Here is a 13356-nt window from a genome sequence, read left to right as displayed (position 1 = left end):
TGGATTTGCAGGAGGGCAGCGCTGACAGTGCCCTGCCCACCCTGCAGTGAGTGAGGGGAAGTCCAAGGAAAGGGAAGATGTTTTTGTGGCTGTGCCACAGGGTTCCTGTGTGCTCTGTCCTACCCCAGCCACCTGGAGCTCCTGGGTTTCAGTGAACTCTGTGTGTCTCTCTCGGGGCACCGGGGCTGAGTGCTCACAACTGTGGCTGAAATCAGGAGGAGCTGTGCTCCAAACAGGCACTGCCTGCCTCCAGTGCTGCCGAGCATCCTGCAAAGTCACCCCCTCCCTGGGCACCCCTCAGCAGGGGATACCTTTGGCTCCTCGGGAGAGAGGTGTGAACACGCTCCTGCTGTACTGCTGTGCTTGACAGCACTCACAAAAACAGCTGAGGGTGTGTGGAGAGCAGGTCGGAGCACAGAACAGCCAGGAAAGCACAAGTCCAACACGGACTTGGGGTGCTCACTCCCAGCCTTTGCATCAGACAATCAACCCACCCTAATCACCTGCTGTGGCCACCTCAGCTGTCCCCACTGCCATGCCCCCAGCCTGTCCCCCTCTGCAGGGAAGGGAAGGGGAAAAATCAGCTCCATGTGTAAATGGCACCTTGGAGTGCTCTGCAGGGCTGCTCAGGAGGAGGCAACTCTTGGACCTTGCCTTCTGATGTGCCCTCATAAGGGGACCAAACGTAGATCCCTGGAGAAACCCAATTCTGGCTTTTTCTGAAGTCTTGTGTGGCTGACTTTACAGCCTCCAAGTCCTTTTCGCAGCATGTATTTAATATAAAAAGAGCAAAGTGAAAAAAATAGAAATTCCATCATGTGGCAATGTGTTAACATCCACATATGTCCCAAGAAGGACGGGATCCTTTCATTTCCTGCCACTTCAGTTAATGAAGTAAGACACAACAGCAGGAGGTTGTCATCTTCCTTCTGGATTAGCCCTAGAGAGGATGTGACCCATGGTCTGGAGCCAGAAGTCACATAAACTGGGGAGGAAGTGAGGGCTGCACAGCTGCAGCCAGTTTTACTGACCAGGAATGGCCTTTTCTTAATGCTCTTTATTCAGGAAGGAAAGTGGGACTGCTGACAGCCCTGGTAGGTATTCACCTTTCCTTTGGCCTTGAGTGACACTGGGGTTTACAGACTTCCCAGACAGCTTCTGTCTTTCCTTCCTCAATTAACTCCTTTCCCCAGCCTGATCCATAATTACCCCTCTGCTTCCAAACTCAGAGCTGCTTTCTGCCCAGCCACGGTGTGGGGACAGGAGGGTGACATTTCCTGGTGGAGTCAGGCTCTGTGAAGTGCAGCATTTCACATTCACCCCGTGCCCAGCTCTGGGCAAGTCCTGCGAGCAGGGAAGGAGCTGTCCCTGGTGGGACGAGAGCCTTCCTGCCAAATCCCAGCTCCCTGCCCCAAAAGGGCTGGCTCAAGGCATCTCAGAAGAAAAAGGAAAATTGAATCTAGCTGCTCTGAGATTTAAACATTTTTTTGCCACAGAAGAGGGGTGGAAAGCTGAGAACTAAAGCCTAGAGAGGCAGGTGAGCCCTGACACCAGCCCAGGACCAGCACCCACTGCCCTCTTCCAGCCCCACATCCTGGTCCTCCTGCAGCAGCACCACTGCTCTGAGGTGCTGCCCTGGCACCAGAGGCAGTGGGGACACAGCCCTTGTGCCAGCCAGGTTGCTGGTGGCCCCGGGGACATGCCTGCTCCCCATGCACAGGGGCCAGCCCTGCAGTAGGTACCGCCAGTTTCATCCCCCAACATTTTAGGACAGGGAAAAAAACCCAGCACGTACACGCTTTGGCTCGTTCTCAGAAATTTCTGAATCATTTTTCCCAAAATTTCCCCCCCTCCCCTTCAAAAATCCAAAGCAATCTAGCTGCCTGGAAAAAACCACCACCAGACACACAGTGGAAAACAGGGATGTTTTTGGGAAGGCTTGAACAATACCGCCAGCCTTGACCATGGAAGAAACCAAATTCCCATTCCTTCCAGCACAGGACCACTAAGAGCAGCAGTTTCCCAGGCACACAGGGCTGCTGGGCAGGGAAATAACACAAGCACCCCATCCCCTGCTGCTGCAGCCGTGCCAGCCGGCGCAGCCGCTCAGCCCCGCCAGTTTTGGAGCCCTGAACCACTGACAATGCTTCACTGCAACACTTTATGCATCAGCAATCATTTATTTTTACAATTCTGGCTTTCAAGTGATGCTGTTACACAGGGAAAGGCTGAGGATTTCACCCCCAGCTCCACTGAATCTGGAGTGGCCACTGTAGAAGGAATACTGGGGAATAAACAGGACGTGGGAGCAGGGCTGGGTGCCCGGGAGGGTGGAGGTGTGATGGAGCCGAGAGGGGCTGAGAGCAGGAGGGGCAGGGCACAGAAGGGAGGAAGGCCAAGATATTGCAGCAAAGAGGGGTTTGGATATCCTAAATGAGGGTGATCAGAGCTGGGAAGCCTCATCCATCACACAAAGTAGATGAGGAACAGGACGCAGGCTCATTTCAACCCAAGACCCCTTAAATGCTAATTTTTCTTAGGGAGGTTTGAATTTAAAATGGAGCAGGGAAATCTGCTGGATCCACAGGCACGAAAACCCAGGATTTACTGTACAATCCCAAGGGCTTCACGGTCATTCTGTTCTCACCAGACATTTCCAGACACTTGCATTCCCCCCAGGAGAAACACCAGGAACCCTGCACTCCAGGAGGGCTGGCAGCAAGGAGCAGAGAGTGCCCTCACCTTGCTTTTGGCTACCAAGACCTGCAAACGATGCTGGAAAACCATCAAGAGCCATCTGCTTGGAACTCTTGCAAAGTTTTGGGCTGGAAACGTTGCACCAACAGAGAGCAGCTGAGTCACTGAGCTCAAGTGGGATCTTCCTGCCATTCCTTCATTGCTTCTCTACCCTGGGGCAATACCATCTTAGTTTGCTTTCTTTCCCTTTTTTTCTCCTATGGAGCTAATGGTTCTGGAAGTGAGTGCCTAAGAGCACTTACAGGAGCCAGGGTGCTGCTCTGAGATGATTCCAGACATTATCTGCAGCACCCCCTGCCCAGCCAGCCCTAAGCCATGGACATCCTGCTCACCTGGTGGTGGAATTAGTGTGCTATATAAATGACCCCAGGCTGTCCATCCCCCAGGGCCAGCTCATGGCACCCACCTGGCATGTGCTGTCCAAAACCCCCTCTCTGCATTGTTCTGGTCTTGCAGTGCCAGGACACAGATCTGTCTCTTGGAGGCCTGGTTGTCTCTTGCTGCTCCCTGCACACCCCTCCTGAAGGCTGCTCCAGATCCCACCACAACCCTGGCCAGACCCTTTGGGCTTGTCTGCCAGCTCCTGTCCCCTCATTCCCTGCCAGGCCCTCTCCTGTACCAGCCCTGTCCCACCCTGGCACTGTCCCACGTCTCTCCAGCACGGGGTGACACTGCAGGGCTTGGGGACAGCAGCTGAAACACGAGAGGGGCCTGTCCCTCAGGCTGCTCCCTCCTAACCACGCTGGCTTTCCCATGGAGCTGCTCCCAGATTTTTCCCTCATCTCCCCACGGCTCCAGCTGTCCCCTCTGGTGTCCCCTGCTCAGCCCAGCTCCCCAGGTGAGCACATGGCACTCATTGCCCAGCACCACCCCTGAGAGCTGACCTGCTCATCGCCTAATGGGTTTCCAGGGGGGTGGGGAGAGGGAGGAGAGCGAGAGGCTGATGCTTCTCAGCCACTCAGCTCGGCCCAGAGCTAACGAGGCATCTCAAAATTAAAAAGTGAACTGCAATCCCCAGCAGGCCTGTCCTCCTTTTGGCATTAGGCGGAGTTATTTTTCTCTTTTTCAAAAAAAAATTAAAAAAAAAAAAGATAACTGGGGAGCCACGAGTTGTGTTTGGAGCTGTGGAAGCACCACGTCCTGGGCAGGGTCGGGGTGCTGGGATGAGCCTGGGGACTCTCTTAGAAAGATGGTGAGGGGAAAGAGCTGCTTCAGCATGGCAGGTGGAACATGGGAACATCCTTCCATGTGCCCTCACACCCAAAGGGTCCCAGCTGCTCCTGCTCTGCAGGCAGGAGTGAAGGGGGGAGGCACCCCAGGATGTGGAGCTGGGACATTGTGCCCAAGGCTGAGAGGGTGGGGACAGGGCAGGGTGATTGCCACTGATGTGGGGACAGGACAACTCTGCTGCAGGAGGAAAACATGGGGAAAGCAGCAGGGAAGAGCAGGGAAGGGAGAAAGGGAAGCCAGACTGGTTCATCGTGTCGGTGGGTTGCATTCCTCATGTGGGAGTCTGTTTGGGAAGCACCTGGCTGTGCCCACACCTCCAGGAAGCCCAGCACTGGCTGCTGTGACATTCCTGCCCCTGGTGCCTCACCCTTGAGCCACAGGGAGCTGAGGGCTCTGGCTTTAGAGGCACAGCTCACTCTGGTTCCTGGGCACTCCTCCCACTTGAGGCAGGCAGCTGCCTGTCCTCCAGAGCCCCTGGCCACTCTTGGCCAGCCCTGAGGCAGCTCCATGACATCCCTGTGGGGCACAGGGCTCCCAGCAGGACCTGCCACCCCTCTGGGGTGCCACCTTGGTGGTGGGATCACCTCCTCCCACAGAGAGGCTACAGCCCACCTGCCCAGCTGGGAGGCAGAGGAGGGGTGGCAGCACAGTCCAGGTGGAGCACAGGGCAGTCCTGGAGAGCAGGGCAGTCCTCAGGGTGATGGAACTGGAGCTCAGTCCCACACGGCCCTGGGGACAGCAGGGCTGCACACACACAGGCCCCAGGGCTTTGCCCAAACTGTGCCTTTCCCACAGAATCACAGCACATGACAGCAGGAGGGCACCCACAAGGATCACCCAGTGCAACTCCTGGCCCTGTCCAGGACACCCCAACAACCCCTGCCTGTGTCTGAGAGCATTGTACAAACACTCCTGGAGCCTGGCAGCCTTGGGGACATGAACATTCCCTGGGGAGACTGTTCCACGTTCCAATCACCCTCTGGGGAAAGAGCCTTTCCCTAATATCCAGCCTGAGCCTCCCCTGGCACAGCTTCAGGCTGTTCCTGTGGGTCCTGTGGCTGTGCCAGCTGCACACCAGTTACTGGGGAGAACTTCACCCTCTCCACACAGGACTGGGAGCCACACAGGGTTAGACACCTCCTGGCATGATCCCACTGGATTGCACCCAGAAATGGGCTTGCTCCAAAAGCCCAGAGAGCTGGTGAGCTCTGGGTACAGCAGTGGTACAAGGAACCTTCCACCCCTTTCCCTGGCCTTGGAACACCAACAATCTCCAGCCTCCAGACCCTTGTGTCAGCCCAGCTGGAAATGCTGCAGAAATTTTGTCCTGGGGAGGGTGCCAGGTATGCTGATAGTCTGGGCATCCCTGCACCACGAGCACCAAGGTGCTCCCCAACAGGACCTTGCTCTCATGAACAAAGGGAAGGACAAGAAAGGGTGAAGGGCAGCAGTGGGGCAATTACTGGGAAGGGAGTTATGGTCATAACTCTATTTCTTTGCTTGAGTGAGGAGAAATGCAGCTTGCACTTTGGGAATTCAGAGCCAAATCAAATGAAAAGCCAGGGCTGCCCAGCCCCGTCCATCCTGCAGTGCCTGCCAAGCCCAGCCCCAGCACTGCACAGATCTGTAGGGTTGGCAGAGGAAGGGCCCAGCCCTGTCCTGGGTTCTCTAGGGCCTGGAATCAGGGAACAAAACCTGGTGGCCCCAGCCCGTGGCTCCCTGTGCTCCCTGACTGCAGAGCCAGCTCTCCTCCTGCTGCACTGGATCACAGTCCCTGCCATGCCTCTACACCCTGCTCCTCTTCCAGTTTTATGTCATCTCCACGGCTCTCACCCTCATAAAATGTGACTGCACCAATTTCTGTGGTCAGGCCTGGCCAGGTCATAGGGACATTTCGTGTTTGCTGGGCAGAGCCTTTAAATCAAAGCCAGCCTATCCCATGTTCAAAGGAGAGAGGGAAGATTGGAAGCCCTGTTTGCCTGCAGGATGCTGCAGCCAGAATGTCTCCCACTGCCCTGGGTGACCTCCCAGGGGTCCCTGAGCACTGTGGAGGGGTGGGCACCATCTCCCCACCCAGAGCCCTCCCTGAGGCCAGGCCCAGCAGGGCTTGGTGCTGCCTCCTGAAAGCCCCTGTTCCAGCACGGGGTAGAACAAGGAGATGAGGGTGGTGGGGATGGTGTTTGTGGGGTGGAAGGGACTCTGCTGAAGGGTATGGGGTGGTCAGAGCATGGGGCAGGTCTGGGTGAGGTGCAGGGAAACCAGAGGCTTCAAGGAGAGACAGGTTTGGTCGTGGGGAACAGCGATGGTGCCTTCAAACCCTGCTGAAAGCAGGGAGGATATTCCTTCATTCCCAGCTTCTGGGAACTATGGAGCAGCCCTGCTGGGAGAAAACTGCTCCCTTGAGGCACTAAATAATTGTGCCTGGCCTCTCTTCCCCCTGAGAGCACAGGCATGAGCCTGTTGCCCATCAGTGCTGTGGAGAGGGACACCTGGATGTGTAGCTGTCCTCCCGTGGGCTGAGCATCCCCCAGCCCCTCACATCTCCTCAACATTGCCCAGAAAAGACTTAAAACAGCCAAGCTTGGCAGGCTGAGTCCAGAAGCCCTCAAATCCCCCTCCCTGTGCTTTTCCAGTGTCTGTTCCTCTCCAAGAAATGGATCTCAACTGGACCTGGGAACATGACAGTGCCCAAAGATTTTCCATATTTCATCTCCACCAGGCCCTTGTGGTTCTCCTGCTTGCTCACAGGACCCAAGGGAGGCATTGAAGACCCTTGCCCCTCCTGCTGAGTGGCAGCCAGGCCACCAGCTCCCCAGGGAATATTTTATGCCTCACTGTTGCTGAGGGAGCAGCTTTGCAGGCCAACCAACAGCCCCATCAGCAATCCCCTCGACCCTCTGCAGGGAAAAAAGCCAAAATATCTGGCACTGGGAGCAGAAATGGAGGAGGGGTCACTTGTTGTCCATGATGGAGGAAAGCTGGGAGCAGAGGAAAAGCTGAGTGTTTCTGTTGTGACAAAATATCCCCAGAAATGTCACACCATGGACAAACATCTGCCTGCAGAGATGGGTGAGGCTGGAAGGAGAGCAGCCAGCAAGAGGAGAAGGAAAAGCAGGAGGGGTGACAGAAATGTGAGGGAGAAGGATGTAAGGATGTGAGGGATAGGGTTGGAGATGTCTGAGGGGAGCACTGCCCGCGGTGTGAGTGCCAAGGGGCCAGCACAGGCACATCCCCTGTCCCCTGTCCCTGTCCCCTGTCCCTGCCCCTGCCCCACGGTACCTCCGAAGTCGGGCCTGAGGCGGACGTCATAGCCCTTGAGCAGTTTGTCCACAATCTCTTTCACCACAGAAATATTTCCAGTGGAGGGGCTGAAAGACAAAAGAAGAGAGTTCTCGTCATCCCGTGTGGCACCAGGGGTCCCGGCCAGGTCCCTTAGCATCCGTCACACCCCAGGGCAGCAGAGCACCTCAGCCACGAGCAGAGCCTCCCTGTGCTCTCTCTCACTCGTGTCTTCTGTCCTTGGCACAGCTCCCAGCCCCCCACCTGCCCACGAGCCCCACAGGACTCCTGACCATCCTGGGAGGGGCTCAGAAGTCTCAGCAGGGTTTGGCTGCTCTTCTGCAGCTCACCCTGACTCCAGGGCACCCCAAGCTCTGTCCCTTGGTGTCCCTTTGGTGTAGGCACCCTGGCCCCTGACCCACACACCTGGGGGGCTTCCCTGTTCCTGCCCACAGAGGGGTGCACAGACAGAGGCAGAAATTGTCCTTTCTGTGCTTGGGGCAGCTGCAGCTCTCCCTTGCAGTCTCACTCCCCTTCCTCAGCCCAGCTGGGCTCTTGCTCCAGGTCTTACATCAGCCAGCACAGACCTGGCACGTCCCAAGGTCCCCACTACAGGAGTGGCCCCCAGCAGGCGCCCTGCCCTGTCACACAGCCCAGTGCAGCCTCTGCTTCCCTCTGCACCCAGGGCTTTCTTCAGCTTATTGAAGCAAACAGGGAAGATATTGAAGAAAGCAACGCTGCTTCTTCTCCTAAGGCCTCGATATACGGCTGATCTTTGCCATGTAAAAATTCAGTTTCTGTCACTCAGCATCACTGTGACTTCTTAGCAACGCAGATCAAGAGGCAGAGCCAGGGAAGGAGAGTCCATCTTCCCCTCTGTGTGCCAGAGCAGCAATCCTTTCCCTGGCAGCCCTTTCACCTGCACACAGAGGGGGCAGATGTCCTCCCTACCACCCATCCAGACGTTACAGCAAGGAAGGAGCTCCTCCTGAAATCAGCCCCAGGGCCAAACCTAAACTGAAGGTGGGAAACCAGAAAGCAGGGGATGCTAAAAATACTGGCCCTATTGAGTGCTGCGGGGTGTATCGGGTTTTGTGCCTGAATCCCCAGCCTCTGTGCCACCCTCGTCCCCTGCTTTGCATGAGAATAGAGACCCTGCCGGTGACAACTGCTGCTCTTTGCAGTCACCCACCACAACAGCATGTCTCCCTGTCAACACCGCCTCCCACATCCATCCCAGCAACCTGGGAAGCTGCACCACGCCACTGCCTCTTCCAGCCCTGTGCCAGGGGCTGCCGCTGGCATGTCCCTGTGTCTGCACACACAGACAGACAGACACACAGACAGGCTGCACGGAGGGGGTAGGGACATCCTGCCTGTGCACACAGACACAGGGGAGCACTGGGTGAGGCTACATAACACACACAGAGGTGTGTGCATGTGTGTGACCACGTCCCAGCCAGGGCCTGGAGGTGCCTGGGGGTGACAGTGGGTGCAGACCCTGCTCTGCTGGGGTGTGATGAGACACTGGGCTGTGGACACCACTTATGAGGAGCACAGAAGCAGGCATTTATGGGTCTGGTGCTCCAAACTCTCCCTAGGGCTGTGGGTGGAGGCACGTGGGACCACCTGGGAGCCTGGGCAGCTCTCGGGGCTCTGGATGTGCAGGAATTTCTCAGCGGGACGGGGATGTGCAAATGTGAGGCAGCACCCAGCTCTGGTGCACGCACAGCCAAGGAGCCCTCGTGCTGGCAGGGGAAGGGGTCTGAGCTCCACTCCTGAGCGTGCCCCTGAGAGGGTACAGCCCTTCCTCGCAGGGCTTTAATCGCTGTGGAAAGGCCAGGGAGGTGTGCACGGGTGGGCGCTTTCACAACGCCGTGCCCAGGCTTGCAAGGTCCACTTGCACCTGTGGATTTCTCTGCACGTGTGTGAGGTTTTGCAGCATGCAGAACAGTCCTGTCACTGAGCATCGGGAGCGTGCAGCAGCATTCGTTCATCTCTAGACAGCCATTCCTAGGTACACAGACTCCCATGTTCATAATGTGGACACTGTGCATTTCTCAAGGGATTTGGCACCTCTGCTTGGCTTCCTGCAGTGCATAAACTCGGGAGTCAGTGTTTGTCTCATTAATATAAGAAGGGAAATTGAGGTAGAGACAGCAAACAATGTGTCAGGGGCCCTGCAGAAAGGGGCAGAGTGGGAAGAGAGCCACGGGGACTCTTTCCTCCTCACCGGCTACAATGTGGCCTAGTGAGGGAATAAACCATCATGATTAAGGACAAGGTCTTTTGCCTCCCAGTGCTCCCTGTGATCCAAAAAGCCACATCCCTCCCACTGAGGAGGCAAGTCGTGCATTTGCCCAGCTGTGGGCGAGCAGCTGCATGCCAGTGCTATTCCTGGCGAATGTGGGTCTGCATCCGCTCGGGGAGCACTCACAGCCAGCCTGTGATCTGAATTCCGGAGCGCTGTGCCCCTGATTCCATGTCTGTGGCCATGTGCTCTGCACAGCCACGTACCCTTGCAGCCAAACCTCTCCATCCCAGCACCCCGTGCTGCTGGCTGGGGTGTGTAGGAGTAGCTGGAGGCTCGTGCACATGGAGAGTGTTTTGTCTCCGAGCTGTGCACAGGCACACACGCAGACTATGGGTGAGAATCAGTGCTGGACAGACAGACACACATGCAAGGACACACGTCTGAGCAGAGGGGCTTGCTGTGGGCTTTGAATGCCACACATTAGCTTGGCCAGTGCCTCCCGAGCTGCCTGCGTGTGTGTCCCCACACAGCGGGACCATGCATGAATGGTGTGGGCAGGGTGGGCGCGCCTGCGCCTGCGCGTGTTTATAACCACGGGAGAGCAATCTGGGCACCCACAGCCCTGCAAGGACCTGTGTGTGTGCATGTTTATAACCAGGAACACAAATCTGGGCACCCACAGCCCTGCAAGGACCTGTGCGTGTGCATGTTTATAACCAGGAACACAAATCTGGGCACCCACAGCTCTGCAAGGACCTGTGTGTGTTTATAACCATGGGAGCACAATCTGGGCACCCACAGCCCTGCAAGGACCTGTGCGTGTTTATAACCATGGGAGCACAATCTGGGCACCCACAGCTCTGCAAGGCCCTGTGCGTGTGCATGCTTATAACCATAGGAGCACAAATGTGGGCACCCACAGCCCCATAAGGACCTGTGCGTGTTTATAACCAGAGGAACACAAATCTGCGCACCCACAGCCCTGCAAGGACCTGTGCGTGTGCATGTTTATAACCATAGGAGCACAAATGTGGGCACCCACAGCCCTGCAAGGACCTGTGCGTGTTTATAACCACAGGAACACAAATCTGGGCACCCACAGCTCTGCAAGGACCTGTGCGTGTGCATGTTTATAACCATAGGAGCATAAATCTGGGCACCCACAGCCCCACAAGGACTGTGTGTGTATGTGTGTGTGTGTGTGTGTGTTTATAATGACAGGAACACAAATCTGGGCACCCACAGCCCCAAGAGGAACTATGCATGTTTATAATGACGGGAGCACAAATGTGGACACCTGCAGCCCTGCAAGGACCTGTGCGTGTTTATAGCGATGGGAGCACAAATGTGGACACCCACAGCCCCCTGTGCGTGTTTATAGCGATGGGAGCACAAATGTGGGCACCCACAGCCCCGCAAGGGCTGCGTGTGTGCGCCGGGAGCGCGCTGCTGCCCGAGCACGGCTGGGCACGGAGATGCCACAGCTCCCCCCGCCAGCGCGCAGGGACAAACGCACCTGCCCGCAGGTGTGCGGAGGGAGGCAGGGAAGGAGGCAGGGAGGCAGGGTGAGCAGCAGCAGCAGGCAGCGCTCCCCCCGTGCGGGAAAGCAGCGGAGGAGCGAGCAAACAGGTGCGCTCCGCACACCTTGGCCGGGCTGCACGATTGCCCGCAGCTCCGGAGCGCGGCGAGAGCTCCGGGCACAGCCCGGGACCAGCCCGAGCGGGCAGGGCAGCGCTGCCAGCTCTGGCCGGCGCCACGCAGGGCAGAGCGACACACGGGGCACGGCCGGCTGCGCACACGCGGGGCCGGGTGCGGACGGATGGCACCCACGGAGGAGGTGCTGCACGGCACGGTCCGCGCGGGGCACGGCCGCGGGCATCGCCCCCGGAGCTCCGCAGAGCCGCGGCCGTGGCACGGCGCAGCCCGCGCGGCTGCGTGAGCACGGCCGAGGCAGCGCAGCTCCGGGGCTCCTGCGGGCACCATGTTCCCCGGCAAAGCCCTTCGTTTGGCCATTTTCCCCCGGGCTGGGCAGGGGGACACGCACACACGCTCCGCGAGGTGGGCTCCGGCCGCAGAGTCTGCTCCGCATCTCGTGTACGAGCATCCCTCCTCCCCCCAAGCGGCGCGGGCTGGGGAGTAACAACAGCATTCGGCAGGGGAAGCGATTTGGGGAAAGAACCCCCTCCTCTTGCCCACATCCAGCTCGATGGAGAAAAGCCCGAGCGAGACAAACAAGCCCTGTGCCAGCCCCCCGTCCCTGCAGCCTGGGATCGCAATCCTTACCTTTGCGCACAGCAGGCGAGACAAAGAGCTGCTAAAGCAGAGACAATTCCACTCAATCTGTCTGCCTGAAATGTCCACATTTCCACAAAGACGAAGGATGAAAAAAAAAATCTTTGGAGGGGAGGGGAAAGAAAGATGGATCTTCTGAAATCCCCCTCCAAAAAAAGGGGGGGAGGGAAAAAAGAAACCAACCCCCCCCCCAGTTAATGATTTCCTAGAGAAAAAGAATAATGACAAAAAATTAAAAAATGAGGGGGAAAAATACCCCCCCGCTCCTTCAGTGCCAGTCAAAGAATTCGTTTCTTCTTTCTGTCAGCATCCTCTCAACAAGAGACATCCTCTGGCAATGGAGAAAATCCCAAGAGAAAGAAAAATAAAATGCCCCAAAATGGGCTCAGCAAAATGTGAAATCGAATCTCACAGGTACGCGGCAGAAGAAGAAGAAGGAAAAAATGAAAAAAAAAAAAAAAAAGGAAAAAGAAAAAACCCAACTCAGTGTCCCCTGAGCACTCCACTTGGATTATTTTTCCTCCTGCTCTTTTGCCATCCGGTTCTGCAGATGTTGCATGGCTCCTGCTACCCACCTTCAGAGAGGAGGAGGAGGAGAAAGAGCGTGTGTGTGTGTGTGCGTGTGTGTGTGTGTGTGAGAGAGAGAGAGAGAGAGAGAGGGAGGACGTGTGAGTTTTCGAGCAATATGATTTTATTCTGGATTTTACCTATTTGCTCCCCCTTTCCTCTTTATTTTCCAACGGGGGAAGGGGAAGCCACCCAGCCCCACTGTGCAGTTATTTTATTTTAGGGAAATCTCAGGCTCGTCACACGCGAGGTTTGGGGCTTTTGTGAAAAGGCTAAAAAGAAAAAAATTAAATAAAAAAGGAACAGCAAATGCAGCCCCGTGAATAAAAAAATTTACATATATGCATGTGTAGAAAATAATATCAATGCCTGTCTGCAGAAGGGCTGCTCTCGCAGGCAGGGCTGGATGTCTCCCTAGTGCTGGTGCCGCAGCTCCTGTGGAGTTTTGCTGCTCATTGCAAAGTCACAAGAGGAGGGGAGGAGAGAGGGAGTTTGTGGTTGGGGAGGGGGACTCTCCGGACAAATTGGGATCCTGACGTCATGGCTGACAGCATTAACCCCTGCTGGCTTGCACAGAGGATGGATGAGCATTTTTGCTGAGGTGGATTTTTGGGTTTTTTTCCCCGGGGAGGTGGGCGCAGGGAAGATGATGGGAAAGGTGATGGCATTTTGGCAAGAGGGGGGCTGTGCCTGGGCAAGAGTGGCTCAGCTGTGAGCGCTGGTGGGTGCTGTGGCTGCCTGAAACACTGTCATCAGCACAGGCTGAGCTTCCTCCTGCAGCCACAGAGATGGAAAATGAGGTGATTTACTCAGAATGTCTCCATGCCACAGAGCCCAGTGGCCTGGTGGCCTCCTCCAGGGGCACTGGGGGAGATCTGGAGGCTCTGCTGGGGCTGGAGACTCCCCCAGGCTGGGGAAGCCCAGCTCAGGAGGGATGCTCAGCTCTCCCTGAAGGATGCTGTTATGCATACAATGGA

General features: G+C 56.5%; 1 protein-coding gene across 2 annotated transcripts in view; it reads right to left on the bottom strand.

Moving 5' to 3' along the window:
• The window catches only part of LOC120512662 (gamma-aminobutyric acid receptor subunit beta-4), a 73485-nt gene extending 61384 nt beyond the window's left edge, over window positions 1–12101 (bottom strand). For both annotated transcript variants that reach the window (XM_039731226.1, XM_039731227.1), the window contains exons 1-2: window positions 11804–12101; window positions 7267–7355 (exon numbers count right to left, since the gene is read on the bottom strand). In XM_039731226.1, the coding sequence (XP_039587160.1) occupies window positions 7267–7355; window positions 11804–11883 (169 nt within the window). In that variant the 5' untranslated portion in view covers window positions 11884–12101. The remainder of the gene's footprint in view (window positions 1–7266; window positions 7356–11803) is intronic.
• Between the last annotated feature and the right edge of the window lie 1255 nt (window positions 12102–13356).

Source organism: Passer montanus, unplaced genomic scaffold, assembly GCF_014805655.1.
Source record: "Passer montanus isolate IOZ18808 unplaced genomic scaffold, ASM1480565v1 scaffold76, whole genome shotgun sequence".
Lineage (NCBI taxonomy): Eukaryota > Metazoa > Chordata > Aves > Passeriformes > Passeridae > Passer > Passer montanus.
This window is presented reverse-complemented; position numbering and strand designations above follow the sequence as displayed.